Source organism: Protopterus annectens, chromosome 7.part1 (assembly GCF_019279795.1).
Source record: "Protopterus annectens isolate FY-2018-M chromosome 7.part1, PAN1.0, whole genome shotgun sequence".
NCBI classification, from domain to species: Eukaryota; Metazoa; Chordata; order Ceratodontiformes; family Protopteridae; genus Protopterus; species Protopterus annectens.
The window spans coordinates 42,580,811-42,602,634 of record NC_056740.1 but is presented as its reverse complement, the minus strand read 5'-3'; the positions used below and the strand labels follow the sequence as shown (position 1 = coordinate 42,602,634).

At 37.9% G+C, this 21,824-nt stretch overlaps 1 protein-coding gene across 2 annotated transcripts in view; it reads left to right on the top strand.

The window, feature by feature from the left end:
* Window positions 1-21,824, top strand: part of KHDRBS3 (KH RNA binding domain containing, signal transduction associated 3) — a 1,441,609-nt gene that overhangs the window by 723,639 nt on the left and 696,146 nt on the right. For both annotated transcript variants that reach the window (XM_044078538.1, XR_006365708.1), the window contains exon 3: window positions 1,470-1,586. In XM_044078538.1, the coding sequence (XP_043934473.1) occupies window positions 1,470-1,586 (117 nt within the window). The remainder of the gene's footprint in view (window positions 1-1,469; window positions 1,587-21,824) is intronic.

Here is a 21,824-nt window from a genome sequence, read left to right as displayed (position 1 = left end):
AGATCCATGATGATGCATTCCATAGCCTTGCAGACCCAGCTAGTCAGGCTTATAGGGCGATAGTTCCCGGGGTCTGTTGTGGCTCCACCTTTATGGAGTGGAATAACCGTTGCTATGCACCACTCTATGGGGCACATAGCCTGTGAAGAGGCTGCGTTTGAACAGTGTGTTTAAGTGAGTGGTTTGTTAATCTTTGAGCTTGTGTAGGATGAAGCCTGGGACACCATCCGGTCTCATCGATGCTGTATTTCTGGCCTTGGAGAGGGCTGCTTTAACCTGAGTGTTTGTGATTTCAGGGGCACTACATTCTTCTGGTATGGTTATGGGCCCTTTTGGGGGTGAGAAGGGGGTGAAGTTTGCACTGAACCTGTCTGCCAGGATGTTGGTGATATTGGTCAGTTCAGTGTATTTTGTGCCATTCTGCACTGAGAATTGCCACTTAGATTCTTGACATAGCTAAAGAATGCCTTGTAGTTATCCTTGGCAATTTTTCTTTCAAAGCTAGCCTTGGATGATTTTATGAGGGATCGCAGTTTCTTGCTGATACTGATCAGGGGTGTCTTCCCTTCTTGGGATTTTACTCTTTTCTGTACTAGTTTCCTCCTTCTGTTGTATAGCTTGTTTATGGTAGTGGTCCACCAGACTGTTTTACTTTTCTTGGAGGAGTGAGTTTTGGTTTTGCTTGGGATAGCATGATCCATGCATTCTTGTAGGTGCCCGTAGCATGCATTAGTAAAGGATTCTGCAGCTTGGACAGCGTTATCCTTATGCATGGGGGCTTTGAAACTTTCCACCTCGATCTTAAGTAACGTGGTTTGCTTTTGAAAAGTTTTTCACAGTTATTTCTTTGACCAGGGGTGGGGGTGGAATGTGGATATCCAAAGTGATTAGTTTATGGTCAGATCTGACCAGCGATGGGTTGACCTTTGGTGTGGAACACCAGTCGCCCATGTTGGTGATGACCAGGTCCAATATGTTGTCACCTCTGGTGGGGGTGTTGACCAGTTGATCCAGGGTGTTTGAGTTTATAAATTCTAAGAAGTGTTGGGCAAGGGGGTTAGTACTTGAGTAGTTCTCCCAGTTAATGTTTGGGTAATTGAAATCACCTAATATCATGTTACACTATACTGTCATTCTATTGTACCTTACATTGAACATTTCAGCTGGTTCCCAAATTTAACTCACCCTGTATGGTGTTATTGTTTTTAGAACAAATGCAGTTGTGCTGGTGTACTGCAGTTTTGCAAGCATATCTGAAATAGTTCACTGTGACATTTACATGGTTTGTTTTATATGAAAGAGTTCAAGTTGCTTATAGTGAATTATTATTTGAAAACAAAGCAGTGAGGCTTACAAAAATGCTCATGCAAATGAGGTATTATACTTGGAAAATATCAGGTAAATAAGTGACTCATTGTATAATAGTGCTTACTTTTACTATGGCTAAATGTGTATCTCTTTCATAACAGTTTAACTTTGTCGGAAAACTGTTGGGGCCTCGTGGTAACTCACTGAAAAGACTACAGGAAGATACTTTAACAAAAATGTCTATTCTTGGAAAAGGCTCAATGAGGGATAAAGCCAAGGTAAGGTCTTTATCAGTATCAAACATTTATCCTTTCTATAGTTAAGTTGATGATTTGAAAGTAATAATCAACAAAATGTCAAAATATGTCACTACTGAGCTGCTTTCCCCACAAACTGAATCACTTATTTTTCCTGTCTTCCTGAATTCTTAATTATTTTAAAACATTTTAAAATGTAAATGTGGGATGTCTTCATTGATGCCAGGAATGCATTGTTATTTGCCATTGTTTGTTGATGTGGTAACATACCTTACCACATTTCTCTTCAGTCGGTTCTCTTGATAGAGGTGCACTGCATTTTCTGCTCTGACTTCTTCAGGATTTTGACTGGCTATGTGATAGTATTGCTATAAGTTTATTTCAGGTGTTACTTTGTAGTATCATTCTTCTATCATTTTATATTTATTTTCACTTTTATTTGTTAACTGTGATGGAACGCAGAACCATATGAACCCTTTACAGACATAGTCCAGGAGTACTGTTTGCTTAAGTGGTTTGCTCAGGGAGACAGAGTGGGCAAATAGAGAATGAGGGTACCAACAATGTTTGCATTCATGCTGTTTTATTATTTCCAGTAGTCAAATAGGTATTTCATTAATAAGAGCATGCTATTTATTTAAGACATGAAACCTATGTTTCATGTATTTCTGCAGTGCTACTAAACTGATGGGACTTCTTTCACAACAACAGTTCCCAGTTCATTCTGATGACCCTCCTCATTTCCAGGAAAGTTGAATGACATAATCTGGCTGCCATGTCCTGGATATGCCTATTAGACTAATCTGTGTGGGCTTTGCTTGTCAGCATTGACAGGAGATCGTAGTGACAATCTCCTTAGGATGGCAGACCAGTATAACTGCATCTTCTCAATGCATAGGGTCAGTAGCCGAGTTACTGTCCCTGTTTTCAAAAAAGTATTTAAAAAAATAGTATTAGTCACAACACTCCAAAAATATTCAATGCCTTCTCCATTTTTGGTTAGGTCCCATGTACACCTGCAATTGATTATTAATTAATTAATTGCTGCAATGCCATCATCTACAGAAATGGATTCAGTCATTAGTTGCTTAAAGTGCTTTCTTAAAGGAAGGCATGCCCCTGAGTTCAAGGGGTCCTTGAAATCTTCCCCTGACAATGTTACTAATTAAGGTCAGAACATTTCCTGCCTTATTGATATCAGCCTGAGCAATATGTCTCTAAACCTGAGTCAAAAGATAGCTTTCAAGGATCCTTGTAAAAGTATCCTAAAGTCATTCTCCTTGGCCTTGTCAAACTTGTCTCATTTCTGGTGCTTGTTTAGCTGCCACAGCTGTTACCTTTTGGATCTAGCATATTTCACTTAAATCTGAAGATGCCCCTTGTGCCACTAATATTCTGTGAAAGGCTTGTCTTTAACTTGATGGGTTACTTCTCTACTGATGTCAGCAAGTGGCTATTTAGGTTACCACTTTGACAATTATCATTGATTTTTTTTGGCTCTGACCGCTCCTTTCAGTCCAGAATTTTACAATATGTCCAAATATTTGCCTCATATTCTTCCTGGATTTTCCCTCATAGGATACGGGGTTCTCTGACAGATCACTGAGGATTTAATTCACTGAATATTGTCAGAAGTTTGAGTTTAATACCTTTTATCCTTCACAAAATGCATCCCAATGAAAAACCTGTTAGTCTAGCAATTTTTTTAAGTATAAGAGCAATATTTCAAAACTATCACTGATTTGGGCCTTTGTCTCCTCAGTGTTTTTTGGTGTTGTCCAGGTTTCTTTGGTTAAGAGGTTGATAGGTATGCTCTTCATTACTCTTTTAACTACTGAGGCCTTGAACGGGTCCATTAAGCCTACAAGTCTTTTACATTCCTTTAGATGTCGCAAAAGGTTTTCCACAAGTGCTAATTAACTCATTCCACACAGTAACATCTGTTAGGTGATCATAGGATATTCCCTGTGCATATTCGTTTTCTAATATGTCCAGCTACTGCCTTTACATTTTGAACCAATAAACCATAAAGTAGTGACCAGATAACAGGCCTACATGATGAGATTGATTAGAAGATAAGGTTTCATATCTAATGGCATGACTAAAATGTGAGCTCATTAACTTTTGGTCTAATGTGGATTGCTATCTAGTGTACGTATATCTTTTTTGTTTGTGGTACTTCTGGACAGTATGTAATTATCACAGCTCTGATAAAACAATTCACAATTTGGATTCTGATCATGAAGATCTTGTCATGATGTTTCAGGCAACTTCATCACTCCAAGCATGACCTTTAAAGTCTGCTGTTAGGGCAATAGTAATCCCTAGGTTGTAACCGTGCAAGTGTCTGTGATGTGGTCTTGGGGAAGGGTAAATGCTATACTTCAAATAGCTGTATATGTTCAAGTAAGTCTTTTCCTTTCAGCAACTTACAGTCATATAGAAGAAACTTTTGTCATTTATTGGCACAAACTCCAGCTGTGTAACACCCAGCCAGGGGCTTGTGGGTATCCCCATACCAGTGATGGCTCTATGTAGAAGTTAACTAAAGAGTAAGACAGGGAGAAAAATGCTGCCCTAAATAAAAAGTCTGCTCAAGAGCCATTTCTGTGAGTTGAAGTAAAACCATCCACCTATTGTTAGTACATTTCAACTTCACATTTAATATCTGCCTGTATTCTGGGCAGAGAGGTAATATTCTTCTCGCCAAGGACCAATTTTTATTGCCATGTTGTAGGCCATGCATAAACACTCGCACTTTAGCCTGCTTCTTGATTTGAATACGGTTGTATCTTGGCTGCCTAGACGTTGTTGTCTTATCCCTGGTGTTTTGTATTTGCTCATTACTGTAGAGAATACTTTCAATGCTGTCCCTGTCTGCTTTTGAATTTTTTATATAACCCTGCACTGCAATTTCTACATTTCTGATTCTTTTTTCTTCATTCACTCATCAATAACCTGAACAGAATGTCCATTGACTTTACCAAGGATGACTTTTTAGCATTTGTAATGCTTGCAACACCCAATGCACCACACAAACGTTTATGTCTTCCTAGATTGTACTGGCTCTGCCACAGGTGCTGCATCTACTCTTTCTGGATCACTTCCTGCTTTCTTTATATGTCTGTCAGTACAAGTAATCTACGTTGATACCTGGACTGCTAGTTATCATACATAAAGCTCTTCATCGTACATCTGGGTTTTTCCCCGTTTTGTGGATTATGGGCTGCTAGCTCTCAATCAAATATTCTTTGAGACTGGCCTCATGTTTTCCCAGTGATAGTTGTAAGATCTTGGAATCTTTTTTAGATCATCTAAAAAGCTTATTTCGGATTTTTACTGTTCTTGTCGATTCTTTCTTTCTTTCCTAGATTGCTGTGTTGCATGAGTAACTATTTAATATTGCAGCAATTTTTATTGTTGCTGTCTTTCTGAAATACACACCTCTGATTGTACCCAATAATGTAGTTTGACTGTCCTTCATGTTCTTCCTGGCTTAGTCTGCTAAGCATGCTTTTCTTGAAATAATAGACTGCAGTAGCATTAAAACTGTCTAGTCTGCTATCTATTACTTTGGCTCCTACCCTGAATATCTGTTCCTGATTTTTCCATAAGTTTTAACTAGTGGACTTTGTGATCTAAGTCACAGAACCATAGCTGGTAAACATTTGTATGTTTTTCTTGTCTCTTCTGCTTTAGTTTGCATTATTTTATTTATTTATTTTATTTCACATTTGATTACTGGGGAAGTCCGACTGGACACATGTCCATTTCAGCGGAGGCCTGGGGAGAAACGCTTCACATAATACATATAGTTTAACAACATTTGATAAGAATTGGTAATGCAACTTGATACAAAATACTAGGTAACAGAGTTTAAACAGTCAATAATCATATGTTATGTAAGTCATCAGTAAGTCATCAGTTACAAAATGTAGGGTAGTGAAACACAACTAATACAACATGAAATATATACAATTTCTGTAAAGATCAGAAAATGAAAATAAAGTATAGATACGCATAGAAAAGAGAAATGAGAGAAATTTACAACATAATGTAATTGCTATGTAGGTCTTACTTGGTTATTTTTAGGTTAACTGTTCTTGTTTGTCAACAGAACTAATTGACCTGTAGTAAGCATGGTGTTAGTATTCACGAAGCAGAGGTATTAGTATTGTCTAAGAGGGATGGTTTAGTTAGGAGCAGAGCAATGACATAGCCACTTGTTGGACAAGTGAGTTTTAAGCATTGTTTTTAAATTGTGACAGGAATAGAGTGAATGTAATGTCATGGAGTAGTGCATTCCAGATTTTGCCTATGCATTTTGAGAAAAGGGATTCTCCAGCTTGTTTTTTGGTTGGATTGATCTTAATGTGGTAGGTATTTCATGGTAGAACATAAGAGTTCTGGCAGTGGAATATGGTTGAAGAAATCTTTGAGAGCAGGTGTTTTCTTAGGTTGAGAGAAGGTTTTATGGGCCATAATTTATTGATTAAAGATAAGAAGTTGGGGGAGTTCCCGCCAGTTGAGTTGTTTGAGTGCTATCAGCTGGTGTGATCTGAATGATGAGTTTGTATATCTAACTATTTTGTTGTAACAGGATTCAAGTTTTGATAACTCAAATTTTCTTATCTTTGTGAGTATGGGGGATGCATAGAGCACTGTACAGATCAGGTGAGATTGGGCAATGGTAGCTTTAGTGTTTTTCATGAATCAGTGTTTGATCCTGTACAGTGTTACAAGTTTGCATGTACTTTTTTAACTATTTGGGATATGCTGATGTCAAATCACATGTTGCAGTTAATTTTAATTCCAAGAAGTTTGGTGTGAGGTGAGGGAGAGATGATGGCGTTATTTAATGAAACAATGTTAAATGCCTTAGTGGGTACCATTGATTTAGTGGGTTGGAAAATCATGAGTTTGTTTTTTGAAGATTCAGAAATAGTTGAGAGTTTGTTAGCCAGGTCTCTACTGCTAGGAAGGAATGTTGTGTTAGTGTTTGAAGTTCCTCTATGGTAGTAGCAGTACATATCACTGTCGATTCATCTGCTTATTGGATGAGTGAGGCTTGTGGGCTTGAGGTATGGAGGATGTTTGTAAATCATAAGAAGAGTAGGAGGCCTAAAATTGAGCCTTATGGGACTCCTAGGGTCAGCGGAAGAAGGGGTGACAAAGCTTGTTGCCAACATACTGCTTCCTGGCACCCAGCTAGGTAGTCCTGGAACCAGGCATGGTAGACTGGCATAAGTTTAGCTCAGAGAGGACATTTAGAAGTTTATTATGTGAGACCATATCAAAGGCTTTTGATATGTCAAGGGAGATAGAGGATATGTAACTACTGTTTTTTTCTGTGAAGGTTGACAGTATTAGTAAATGTCATTAGCGCTATAGTAGTACTGTGAAATGGATAGAAGCCATGTTGAGTATTGATTAGTAGTTTGTTAACATGCAGGTAATCTGTGATTTGTTTGTGAATGATTCTATCTAATATTAGATAGTGGTAATAAGATTGCAATTGATTGGTAGTTAGATCTGTTGATGATCCTCCTTTATGAAGTGGGGTAATGTGAGAGGTTTTCCACATGGTAGGGACTGACTTCATGTTCCGCTATAGATCTTTTGACAAGAATGGGCACTGGGTAGGCAATACCCTCAGTGGTTAGATTTGGGAAATCAGTGGGTAAGTTGTCTACTGCTGGTTTGGTGGTTTTTAATTTCTTAAGCAGTTTTTTGACTGTTTCTATAGATACTCTTTGCAGGGAGAAGGTGTTGCTATTTCTGGTTGCCATAGATGTATTTTTCATAGGAGATGGGGTTTGATTATTGGACAGGGCTAAGATACTCTCAGTAAAATATTTACTGAATTGGGTAGCAATGTTTTCTGTGTTATTATTAGTAGTGGGGGGGGGGGGTGCTGACCTTGCCTGGTTGGAGTATATTGTTTATTGTTGACCAGAATTGTTGTGGGTTATTGTGGTGTTTAGTTTGGACTTCGGAGTAATAATTAATTTTGTCTTGTTTAATTTGCTATTTTGCCTTATTTCTAACTTCCCTGTAGGTTTGTAATGCAGATTAGGATTTAGTTTTGTACCAATTTTCTGAGGCTTTGTTTCTTGATTTTAGCAGAGACCTAGAGACTTAGTTTCTTTGTTTAGCCACGGGCCATAGTTAGATTTAACTTGTGTAGTCGTAGTAGGGGCATGTGTGTTTAGGTTGGTCAGGAATGTAGTATTAAAATTATCTACTGCTTCATTTAGAGGAAGTAGTAAGTGGAGTCCAGTTACAGTGTTTAAGGATGTCTATGAGGTCATTGGGGTTAAGATGTTTTTTTCTTTCTTATTTTTTGGAATATAGTTTGGTTTGTTTGGTTAGTCCATTGTCTAAGTAGATAGATTGGGAAGTGGTCACTGAGGGTATCTGGGAAAGAGCCAAAGTGAAAGGAGAGGGCTGGCCTATTTGTTAGGATCCAGTCAAGAGTGGAGAGTTTATTGGATGGTTTATTAATCCTAGTTGGTGTTTATATGAGTTGGGTGAAGCCATGTAGATTGATGTCATTTTTGGGATTATGGGAATTGCAGTCTAGCCAGTCTACATTAAAGTCACCTATAATTATTGTTTCCTGAGATGATGTTTTTGTGGTCCAGTGCAATATATTTTCTAGTGTTTGAGTATTATCCCCTGGTGGGATAGAGATATCTGTTATGTTTATATGTTTTTTGGTGGTTAATGTTTTTTGGTGGTTAATGTGCAGTTTAGTAAGTAGTACTTCAGCAGTGTCAATGTTTGGTGTTTTTATATTCAAAGCCTCTATGGAACGGTGACTTTTAAAGGGTAGTGCTACTCCTCCCCCTCTTTTACCTATCCTTTCTAGATATATGATATCATAACCATGTGGGACACTTCATTATTGGAGATTTTAGGATTTAGCCAAGCTTCAGTGATGAGTACAATGTTAGGAGAGTATAGAGAGAGGTTAGCATGCAGCTCATGGATTTTGTTGTTGTTGATACCTCTTATATTAATATTTAATAGTAGGATATCATTTTTGTTTCTAGAGAGTATGGTAGTTGACTGAGAATGGTTGCTGTTTTGTGAAGTTGTGTTTTTCAGATTAGGGTTTGGACCAGGGTTTGCGGGTACATGCCCACTATAAGTTAGTTTGGATGATATATTGACTAGAGTTTTTAGGAATTTGACTATGTACTTATTATATTTCTAAGAAATGCTAGGGATGTTTTGGTGAGGGAGTAGTGGGTAGTTTATATGATGAAAGGCTGTGATATTAAGGTTAGAGCAAGATATCTAAATGTTGACAGGTTTTGGATTATTGGGTAGTTGTAAGATGTAGATTGGAGAGGGGTAGGTTCTTCTAAGCTGGTGTGATAAGAAGTGTTATGTGCTGTTAGTGTTATAAGTATTAGAATGATTATTTGTAAGTATAGTTGATGCCTATACTATGGTGGAATTTGGAAGAGACCATTTTTTTTGAGTGGATGGCGATCTGGGATCAGGCATTTTGGTTAAGTTGATTTAGTCTAGCTTGTATTTTTTGTTTAAGTATCTGCAGAGGAATGTTGGATATGTAGTATAATGTGCAGTCATATTGTGTAAGTTAGACTGTCTTGTTTGGCTGTCCTGACTAGTGGGAGCAGCTAGTTTGGAATACATTCAGGGAAAGCAGGGGTGTGTGGGAATGGGGATATGTTAGGGTAGGGTAGGGAGTGAGCCTGAGCTTTCATGGCAGATAGACCACAGAAAACAATCAGTAAAAAGAAAGCGTTAAGTAGTCACAAGTTGACTGGATAGCTTAGCCAGGAAAAGAAAGGTGAGAGAGAAAGCTACTAAGTGCAATCCGTGGAGAACTGTGGAGGTATGAGTAGAGAAGTGCTTCAGCTCTATGAACATTCGACCGATCTATACAACCTACCTATTTACTGTATCTGGTGAATTGTGATTTCATCTTGTGTAGCTTATTATCCATTCATAGGTCCATAGGAGATTAGTAGGCTAATGGCTCAAGAACATTTACAAGCCTAGCCAGTTTTATCCAGATTTTACCCAATTTTCTATCCCTAGGGGAAAGATAACAAAGGTCAGCAATTGGATTTTGACAGTTTTTACAGACTACCTCTGTCACTAAGGGACATTTGTGCCACCCCAGGAGTGAATTTGCTATCTTCCATCAACTGGTCCAAACTATGCTTGAAGCTGGTCTGGGAAGAGCTCTGCATCACATGAATATGAAGCTTTTTCGAGAGGAGGGGCATTCTCTGGGACACATATCTGCCTCTCCAACATGATCTAGTCATGTCAGAGATCAAGTTTAGGTCCTTGGAGCATGTAACCCTCATGCAATTAAGTTTGCAAATATGCAACATCACCTTCGGGAGTGGGTCAGAGACTGCCTCATAGTTTAGGCACAGATCACCCCTCAGTAATTAATAGAAAACTGAAAACAGTGATAGGGTTTTACTGAGTCTACATATGACATGTTGGTTATACCCTGTGTTGTTTTTGATGAGAAACCTCTCAGAATGTTCTAGCTGCTGCCAGTTCCTGTTAAGGCACAAGCCAAAGGGTGCATTGTGCTTAAGTATTGGTTTGATGAGGACCGAGTACAGTGGTACTATGAAATCCTTATTTCTGGATGCCTTGCCCTTACTTATAAGCTGAGCCACATAGAAGAATTTCCTCACCACTGTGGATACACGGTGGTAAAAGTTCAGATTACTATCTATGTGAGTACCCAGACCTCTCATCACTGGGTCCACTCTTATGGTGGTGTTATCAATGTGGTAATTTGCAGAGGTATTTGATAAATAATTTCCCAAAGGGTATTATTATGCACTTCTTCAGATTTAGTTTGAGGACATGGCTCTGACCCCAGTCATTAGTCTGCATCAGATGATTCTATAGGCTATCAAGATCATTTGGAAAGTCAGTGATTGCCCCTAACTTGCAGCCATCAGCAAACTTGGTCAGCCAAAGGCCAGCTACATTTACTTTGACATCTGAGAAGTATACTTCAAATAGGAGAGGACCCAGCAATGAGCCCTGTGGTATTCTACTGGTGGCTGGCCTATTGCTAGATGTGGATTCCACCACTCTAACAACATGTGTCCTATGCATTTGGCTATGCAACTGGTTATATAGAGATTTATCCCCAATTTTGTGAACTTATCTATAATATCCAAGTGGAGTATTGTGTCAAATGCCCTGGCCTGGTCAAGGTAGGCAGTATGCACTGTCCTACCCTCATCCATGGCCTTATTGACCTTTTCAAAAAAGTCCACCAGACTGAGCAGGCAGAACCTGCCCTTGTCAAAGCTAAACTGGGTTGGGTGTAGAGTCTGGAGATTTTCTATGTCATTGTTAATTAGGACCATGATTATCTTTCCATAGCCCTGTCTATGAGGCTAGTCAATCTTATAGGTCTGTAGATTCCTGGGTCTTTTAATGGTCCACCCTTGTGCAGAGGGATGAGTGTTTCTGTTCTCTACTCTACTGGGACAAAGCCTAACTGGAAACTGTGGTTAAACAGAGATCTGAGTAGATCTCCTAGGTCATGTTTCAAGCTATTTAATAAGCACCCTGTGATTCTGTCAGGGCTCGTTTATGCTGTGTTTCTAGCTTTGGACAGTGCAGTGGTGTCCTGTACTTTTTTGATAACAGACAAAGGAATGGTAAGGGGTATTTCATGGGAGTGAGCAAAGTTGATGAGTGGGTGAAATTTGAGTTTAATTTATCAGCCAGCAAGTTTATTTCTTCTGGCTGAGTATAGGCAATAGTGGAGTGTTTCCCTTAAGATTTCAGCCATAACTAAAATGTACCTTGTAGTTATTCTTTGCTCATGAGGTTATTTTAATCTTGTATTTAACTTTTAAAGACTTAGTTCTCTTACTTGCCTGTTGAGACTAATGAAGGATTTTTTTCTCTGTTGTGCACCCTCCCACTTACTTCTAGATGGGAATTTCTTTTTCTGTTGTATAGCCTATTTATGCCAGGGGTACACCAGGGTGACATGTTTTTTCAACTAGACGTGGGTTTAGTTAGATCAGGTACTACCATTTCTATGCAGTTGTTTAAATGGTTGCACTGGACATTCATATATACTTCTGCACAGACCTTCATGTTTTCATAGTTAGGGGGACCATATGTTCAGGGTTCCTTAGTTTCTTTGTTTTTTTCTGATTTTTTTAGACAGCTCTAATCAACTAGTTAATCTTTGTCAGTAATTCTACTGTCTCTTATAAGAGAGTCGTGCAGGGACTGAGTTTGTTATATATACTGTTTAATTTCTTTGAAATTGCTTTGCCATTAGGTATTTTTAATTTTGTCTCTAATGCTACACCTTCAGCTTTGTTATTCTTTTTTGTTGCTATGCTTTTTCCTCTGACCCTACACCTTCATTTTTTGCTACTGCAAAATTTTATTGATTTTATTTAGCTTATCTTTCCTTTCAATTAATTCATTTCTCTTTTTTCTTCTCATTTATCTGAACTGTGTTTCATTTTGCATTTTTATTCATCATGTTTTTTAATCCTTCTGTTACATTTACTTTGTGTAAACCCACTGTTTCTTTTTCTACTTTTAAGTACACATGTCCTTTTAATTATTATTGTTATTTCATTTTGCACATTCTTTCTGTTTTTTTTTTCTTGAGCAATTTTTCTTTTCTCCTTTTCTGATCTAAAAAGTTAGTGTTTACTCCAGTCTACCCTTTTTGTGTTATATGCACCATGTGTAGCTTAATACCCTGCTATTTTATTTTATAGTTTCATTATGTCATACCCTGCTTTCAGCATATTTATTTCTAATTTCTAGTGAAATTGTATTGTAAACACAATACTTTCATGCACTCTTGTTAAAATGTACACATAGCTGGACCCATTTGCTTTTGTCTTTTGGGTAACTATCTACTTTTCTGTACATTTTATTTTCTCATGGGCTGATTATCTTTAACTTTGTTGTGATCTTTAAGTTATGTTATTCACATTTTTCCTCTGTTCTCTCTCTTTGTTTTTCCCCTTTCCTTTTGCTTCCTTACTCTTTTTCCTCAGCCTAGCTCTCAGTTGTCTTGTTTATGACTGCTTTCCCTAATCCTGTCCCCATAATTTATGATACCCTCATTCTACTTAGTGTTTACTGTTTTATTTTCACCCATTTACAGATTACATATTCCTTATTCCAGGCACATGCACATCATATCTGAGTACAGAGGTAGTTGGCAGTGGAGGGCTACTTTGGACACCCCCCTGTGTTCATACGTTTGGTGTGCTTTTAGTCCCTGTAGTCCATTCTTTGGAGGTGAAACACCCAAATGAATACTTTGTGTCTTTTCCATGTGTAACACTCATGGCTCTTCTTTAACTACAGTGGCAGGTGACTGGGGCCCATACTATTATTAACCCTTTCAGGTCACTCTAATGTATGACCTATTTGTAATAAGTCCAGTGTTATCTGAAATCTATTGTGGCTTTGACCTTGTCTTCATTATGGAGACATAACCACCTGTAATGCAGTTGAGGTCTCTTATTTAATGATGCAAGAAGGGGGATATTGACATTGGAGTCCCCATTTGCTATAGCCTTGTGCTGCAGCTGATAAAGGTTGCCACCTGGATGGCCATCTTCTTTGAGTATGTCCATGTTATGAACAAACTCTTGGTTTCTCCTTGTCTATCTGGGCATTGTTGACAGAAAGCTTCTACACTGACTCATTATTATACTGCCTGCATCATTCCAGTCTAGGTGATTAAATGTCTGGAGGGAGTAATGGTGAGTTTGAGGCTAGCAACAAGGATTATTTTTTGTATCATGAATGACTTGTGGTGTGCTTAAGTTACTTCCTCTGTAATGCATAAACTTGGACACTGCACTTGATGTTCCTACCACCCATGAAGGCTCATGACCTAGTGCAGGGGACAGTCTCATGATTTGATAATGTCCTTGTCTGCTTTGAACTAGACCTTCAGCATTTCTGTCCTACTAATCTAAGGGAGACTCATTTCAATTGTCTTATTACCTATGATACTTTTACCTATACATCTTAATTTTCTTACTAAGGATGGTGCTTGCTCTCTTGATGTACTGGTTAGAGGCTATAAGTCCCTGACCTTGACTTTTGATTTATTAGCCCAAAACTGTATACCCATAATCCTATTAAAAGAGCATGAGCCATGACTTGACCATGAACTCCACATTTCAGATGAAAACGGAGTAAAACAGGCCAGGTCTGGTGAGTGACAAATTATATCTGAACAAGCAATGCACAATGTACCTACCAACCTGAGCCCTGTCATAAGAAGGCAGCTTATTAGTCCAGAGAGACCAGCACACTGGCAAACTTACCAGCCATGCTCTTTTAACTTGCAGAAAGGTTATACAACCCAACTAGCTTCACCGCTTGTTGATGCTTGTCATTTCAACATATGCTGTCTTCTCAGTTTTGCTCTAGCTTGGTTATCAATATCAGATCTGGGCTTCTATCTCCAGAATCTATGTATAGTACAGTAAACCTAAACAGGATTTGTTCTACCTCTTGTTTGACATTTGGTATTCCCAGTTGTGATTAGCTCCTAACTGTGATCTCAGGTGTGTGACATAGGACATGCTGACTGGATCCTTGTTCTTCATGGTTAGTCCAAGCCATCCATATTAAAGTAGATCTAACAATCTTGGAGTTTTCCATCTGCACCAAGTGAAGCTCTTTTTGTCCCTGTCCTCAGAAAGCCACCTCTTGATCCTGGTGTGTTAGATGACTTCTGCCCATTCTCTATCCTTTTGTTTCTTGATGAAAATTTTGAGAAGATGATTAATGAACAGCTTGAGCATGACCACATTACTAATGGGTTCATGTATTCGAATCAGTCTGGACATTTTTTCATGATAGCACTGATGATGCCATTATTAATGTAGTTAAGGATTTCTCAAGGGCTATTTGATTCTGGTCTTGCAGCAGGATATCCAAGCAGCTTTTGTCCATTTGGTCATAGCATCTTGATGATGGTTCCAATTTTAATGTGGCATTGGCTCTATAGACATTGTAGTGTACAATTACTATCTTTCCATGTATATATAAATTGTATATTTGGATAACAGTACTTCTGCATAGCCCCTTGATTTCGAAATGCAATGGGCCTGATTTTTGACTCTCATTTTGCAGTGGTCATGGTTCCTTTGTGATTTTAAAAGAGGTTTAGGCTAACACTGGTATGTTTATGATACCTGGATACATCTCTGTCAACTTCTGCTTTACCTAAGGGTATGATGAACATGTTTTCTGTAACTAATGACTTTCCCCATTGGTTAATACATAATTTGTTGAATGTTGACATTTCCAAAACAGAGGCCATGGCTGTACATGCTACTTTTAGGGATTGTTCTTCTCACCAAATTCAGAGCCTTGTAATTTGTGGAGTCATTAAGCTTCAGTCTGTCAACAAGGTCTATGACTTAGGTGTGGTCTTGGATAATCAGCTGACACTTACAGACAAAATATCAGTTGCAGTAACATTATCCTGCTTCTATTTGCAGAACAGTTTCAGTATCAACACATTATCCCACAGGCTTATTTTATTTTTATTTTATTTTTTATTTTACATTTGTTTACTGGGAAAGTCTATCTGGACACAGGTCCATTTTCAGCAGAGGCCTGGGGAGAAAAGCTCCAAAAGATACATTACATATCTAAGTTTAGCAAACAATAAGTAAAAATTTAAAATCACAGGAGACAACAATAAAAAATTCAGTACAGAAGAATCAATGTCAGAAGCAAAACCAACACTTGCTCAAAGAACGTGTCCAACAAATCAAGTTGAATGAAAAAATGAAAAAAGATACTGAAAATCCAAGGCTGGAACTGCCAAGATAAAAAACTGTACTGTGTGCACAAATCACAAGTGCTTTCACAATTAGCTTCATCAGGTATAAAAAAGCACAATAAAACACACCCTTTAAATACAATTTTAAAATCACATGACAAATCCCATTTAAAACAGTCACCACATTTAAAGAAAAACATAATCAATCAACAATATAAAATAAAATGAAAAAAAATATGTCTTTAAACAAAATATAATGCATATAAAATATGTAAAAATGCACATTCAATTGCCTTTATTATCTCTTAATAGGTCTGGATCTAAGTTTGGGTTTGAGAGGGACACACTCATTCAGTCCACTCCCTGCATCCCCTCTCATTCTACCTATCCATTTCTATTCTAATTTCTCTGTCTTCAAGTGTACATCACCTAACCTGACATCCTCAAATAATCTACCCATTGCTAAAAACTTAAAACTGTGACTAGAATCAGTATTAACAACATGCTTTGCAAGGGCATTCACCATATTCTTCCTAGCAATATTATAGATGTGCTCTCTAATACACTCTTTAAAGGGCCTGTCAGTCTTGCTAATGTAAAAACTTCTACATTGGATACAGTAGGCAAGGTATACTATATGCTCTGTTGTACAAGTAACTGACATGTTAAATTTATATACCTTCTGCTGATCTGGATGATTAAACATACCACTACTGTCCAAGTATTGGCAGTAGTTACATTTGCCACATGGTCTAGTGCCAGTTGGTCCTCCACTAACATAATTAGACCTGGTGCTGCAGAGCCTCCTTTTCAATGACTTATTATTATTAAACAGAAACTTAGGAGCATTGTCTATGTCGGTCAACAATTCAGGGTCATTTTTTCATTCAACTCGATTTTTTGGACACGTTCTTTGAGCAAGTGGTGGTTTGGCTTCTGCCTTTGGTATTGTTTGTTTTTACCATCATTTGTCTAAACAAGATGGCTGCAAAAGTTGATACTGAAGTAATTATTGAATTGGACTGTGATATTAACAATTCCAGTACTGGCGGTAAGAGACTTAATAATTTCTTGCAAACTGTTTCACAAGCAGTAAATCTGTTGATCAATTGTGACAATATAGAAGACTAATACTAATTATTATTATTATTATAATTAGTATTGAAGAGTCTGTGGATATAATTAATCTAAAAAGACAACTTTTCGTACTGGAAAAGGAGCTGTACAAACTTAAAAGAAGCCAGTATCAGAAGTTTCATCTTGAAGCTTGTTTGTCCAAGAATATAGTTTCACGGGGACTGCATGTTTTGAAAATGCCAGCCTATACTAATGGCGACGATGTGTTGCTGTCTAAATGGCAGAAGGTACATTTACAGACTAGCTTCAGTTATATGAAGTTGTTGGTTGCTGCTGAACGGGAAATTCATACTCTCATTCAGTCTATTAATCAGAAGTATAATGAACTTATGAATGTATATTTGGATTCTACCCTTGATCCATTTTTTGCTGAATTGCTTAATTTGCTAAAGCATTATGAAAGTAAACTCCAGAAGGGTAAAGTATCCAAGATTTGTCGAGATCGGAAAGATTTTTTTCAAGGGAATATCTTTGTTTGGCCCAAGATTGATGTTCCTAGGTCTAACATCTCCAACACTATGCCTACATTGCAGAAAGCTTCTAGTTTTGCCACAACAACAGCACACAGTTTAGAAGCAACTGAAATGTGTGAAAGGAAGGAGTCGATGGGTAATGAAGACATGATCTCTAGCGCTAGTGAAAATCTTTTGGTATGTACCTCACAAGACATCTACAACAACTGGAAAGGTGGCAGGAAGACCTCACAAAGAGGATTACTGGCCTCAAACAGATGCCCTACGCAGACTGTCTCAAAAAACTCCAGCTTTACTCCGTCGCCTATCGCCTACTCAGAGGTGATCTCTGCCTAACATACAAAGCTAGGTCAAACCCAGAGCTGCTGGACATGCTCCACTTAAAGAAATCCCAATCCCTCTGAGCTACATGCTCTAGAGACCTAAACCTTGTCACCACAATAAATAGAACATGCTGGAGGGATAGATTCCTGTCTTAGAGACTTCCCATACTCTGGAATAAACTACCTATCTATATCAAGCAAAGCTCATCATTAGAACTCTTCAAGAAAAATCTTGATGATTGGATGGGAAATAGGAAATTCACCCCGGGGATCACCTCTGTGGCTCTGGTCAACAGTGGCACAAGAAAATAATTTTCTTGGGTGGAAAAAGCCAGGGTACCTTTTTGGCTGGGCTTGTATAGGCCTCAGGGCCGATAGCCTAGTACCTATCTATGAACCTATGAACCTACATGATTTATCTACTTCAAACTGTGATCATGTGGTACATAAGAAGGTTTTAGTTACTACAGCTATGGTACACCGTGACTCTGATGTTCCATCACAACCAAGCAATATTTGCTCAGTTTTACCCAGTAGTTTCCCTTTAGGGCAACTCCCCCTGCAATTTCTGATACCAATCAAAGAGCAGAACGTATAGTTGGTGAAGGAGCGAGGATGGAGTCAGAGCAGAGGGAGCAACAAACGGAAGTGGAAAGGTACTGTACAACAAATGAATACCATAAAAAAGGCTTTCTTCAATACCAAAAAGTTTAGTTTATAACCTTTCATGTGTGAGATTGACTGTCACAGAAATTAATGTTACAGAAAGGCTTGTCGTTTGTGCCCACAGAGTATACTGACTTTACAGATGCAATTTTTGATATACAAATGTTCTCTAGAAACTTAATGCTTAAAGTGCTGTATGGAAAACAAAATGGTGAGAAAAACAAAATGGTGAAGCCAATGTTATTTGTGATGTGAGTCAGACTAGTTTTAAAAATCCCAGTACGTTTATTCCTAAAATGAACTCTTTGATCTCTGCATTTGAAAAATTATGTATTCAAGACATTTATGATTTAAAATTGAAACAGGTTAAAGCTCCACATGGTAAGAGCAGTTTTAACTTGTGTAAGGAAGAAAAAGATGCCTTAAAAGGCTTGGAAATGAATCCAAACATTATTATATGACCAGCCAATAAGGGAAGACCACTAGTGGTATTAGACCGCAGTTGGTATATAAACAGACTGTGTACTATGTTAGATAATACTTTTTTTTATGAGACAATTACATCTACACAAATGAGTATTATTTATGATGTACAGGTATTGTTAAAATGTTTGTTGGATATTGGCTTAATAGACCAGGAATTGTTCTCCTATTTTTTCACAAGTAAACCTACGATACCAATCATACAAGGTCTTCTAAAAATCCACAAAGGTCATTTAAATTCACCATTGAGACCTATTGTCTCTGGGAGGAATTGGAGTACTGAAACAATTTCCATTTTTGTGGAAAAGAACTCGAGGCCCATTTTTCTCAAATTAGATCATGTCTTAAGGGACACTGAACATTTTCTTGGTGATCTTTATAGTTCTGTGGAGACAGACAGTTGAATGGTATGTTTGTAACTATGGATGTGGTCTCTTTGTTCACGGTTATACCTAACTTTGAAGGTACTTCCAGTATTCAAAGATTTCTGAAGGCCTTTTCAGACTATGATCAGAGCAAAATTAATCTAGTAGTCAAATTATTGGAAATTGTTTTGGAACATAATACTTTTATATTTGCACAGCAATATTACAAACAGTGCAATGGTGTAGCTATGGGCACATCTTGTGCCAATAGCTATGCCAATGCTGTATTGGTTGATTGGGAATTACAACATGTACTGCAGGTACCCTAAAGGTGAAATATCCTATTTTATAGGAGATTTGTGGATGATGTTTTTATCCTATGGGGGGGGGTACTACAGAGTTATTTATTGAATGTGTGGAATATTTGAATAATTCCACTTATTTTCTTAGGTTTACACACAAATGCTCAATGATGGAAATGGATTTTTTGGATGTGACCATTACTAGAAATGAGGCAGGTGAGATATATACTAGATTACATAGGAAGGAGTATTATGTTAATCACTTGCTACATAGAGAGAGCTCACACCCACCACATGTCTTTAAAAATGTGGTTCGTAATCAGATTTTTAGGGCTTCCCATTTGAATGTTCATGATACGGATTTTACATTGCAAGTGAAATCAGCTATAAATAACTTGCGTAATAGTGGACATGATGACCGCATTATTGAGTCCAGTGTTCAGAATGTATTAGATAAAAGACATACATATGCACCCCCATTTTTCTCAACAAGGAGAGGAGGTTTTGTCAAGTCTAAGAGAGGCCACAATTTAAAAAAAAAATTGAGAGTTCCTTTTTGCTGTACAGCTGATGTACATGATTATATGAACATAGTCAACAAACACTGGAATATTCTTACCACAGACCCTGAATTGTTGACCCGCATAGGCAATACTCCTAAGTATATGTTTAGTAATAATAAGTAATTCAGAAGGAGGCTCTGTGATCTTGATCTGTGCACACAGTAAAGTTTTTTATCTTGGCAGTTCCAGCCTTGGATGTGTCCGTTTCTTTTTCACAGTAGAATCAATGTTCAAAAACATACATACTTTTGTGATAAAAACATACATTGGTAATTGTTACTGACAATAGTTAGTATTTGTTGACTATATGATAAATAGGTCCTGGACATATACAATGAATATCTACAGTTTTGATATAAAGTATGATCAGAGTAGCAGTAACAGTACCCTAATTTCAGTGCATTATGTCTTACCCTGGGGAGTTACAGGAGCATAGCCAGTTGTTAGAATAGTGGGTTTTTAGGAGTTTTTTAAATTGTATTGTAGAGGTATTAGAAGTTATGTGGCTAGGTAGTGTATTCCAGACTCTTGCAGTAGTGCAACCAAAGAGAGACTTTCCAGCATCATTCCTATATTTGTTGACTTTTATGAGATTCTGGTTAGTAGCAGAAGTATAGGGTTGAATTAGATCCTGAAGTGCAGGGGTTTTGTCAGGAAAGTAGTATAACTTGTGTGTTACTGACAATTGACTGAGTCACAGTAGTTGAGGGAGTTCCAGCCAGTTGAGCTGCTTGAGGGAACAACAATGATGTGACCTGTAAGGGGTTTCAGTAGCAAACTTGGCAATCTGGTTTTAGCAAGATTCCATTTTGTTTAAATCAGCCTGGTGGAGATTAGTCAGGATTGGGGAGGCATAGAGGAGGATGGATAAGAGATGAGTCCTTGCTATTGTGGCTTTGGTATGTCTGCTGATAAAGTGTTTGCTCCTGTAGAGGTAGGCCAAGCTTTTTATTTACTTTCTTGATGGTTTGGGCTATGTAGATGTCAAATCTGAGGTTGTTGTCTAGTTTTACACCTAGCAGTTTATTGTGTGTGGTTGGACTGATTTGGATATTATCTTTGGAAGTTATGTAAAAATTGTTGTCTAGTGATGGGGACCTAAAAAGTTATTTTGGGTTAGGGTGTGCAGTTCTTTTAGTGTGGCAGTGGCACATATAAGGGTGGTGTCATCAGCATATTATACTACTAAGGCAGTGAGTATGGAGGAAGAGAACTGGTTTGTAAAAAGAGAGAACAGCAATGGGCCAAGGATGGAGCCTTGAGGGAAACCTAAGGATACTGATAATATAGGTGACACTTGTTTTTGCCATAGGACATTTTGCTGACAGTCTGATAAGTAGCTGCTGAACCATGAGAAGGGGGGGGGGGGCTAACATCTATGGAGGATAGAGTTTTGAATAGCATATTGTGATTAACCATATCAGAAGGTTTGGATAGGTCTAAGAATATGGTATATACATAAAGGCCCTTGTTTCTGTAGTGGTTCACTGTGTTAGTGAAAGATAGTGGTGCTGTGGTGGTGCTATGGGAGGATCTAAACCCATGTTGTACTTTGGATAGCAGGTTGTTATTTTGGAGATACTGCTTTAGTTGAGCATGAACAACTCTTTCTAATATTTTAGATAAGGGTGATAGTATAGCTATTGGTAGATAGTGAGTTCAAAGGAATTACCTCCTTTGTGTAGTGGTATAATATTTGATATTTTCTATAAGGTTGCTAGTTTATTCTCTGATAGAGGTCTGTTGATGAGAATAGCAACAGGACAGGCTATGGCTTCAGCTGATATCTGTAGGAAATCTGCTGGTAGGTTATCAGCTGCCAGAGTAGTTCATTTAAGCTTGAGTAGGAGTTTATAATTAACCTTGGTAGACGCAGGGTGCAGGGAAAAGTTGGAGGAGTTGTTTTGTATTTTGGGGTGGGTTTGGGTAGTTGTTGTGGGGTTACTATTATTTTTTGGGCATTGGCAAGGGTTTGGACAGTTTCAGTAAAGTAGTTATTGAATTGTGTGGGAATGTTATCATGGTTGCTTACTATCACAGGGGTTAGGGTTGTGGATTTTCCTGGCTGAAGTATAGCATTTATTGAGGCCAAGAATCTTTGAGAGTTGTGAGCATATTTTTCTTG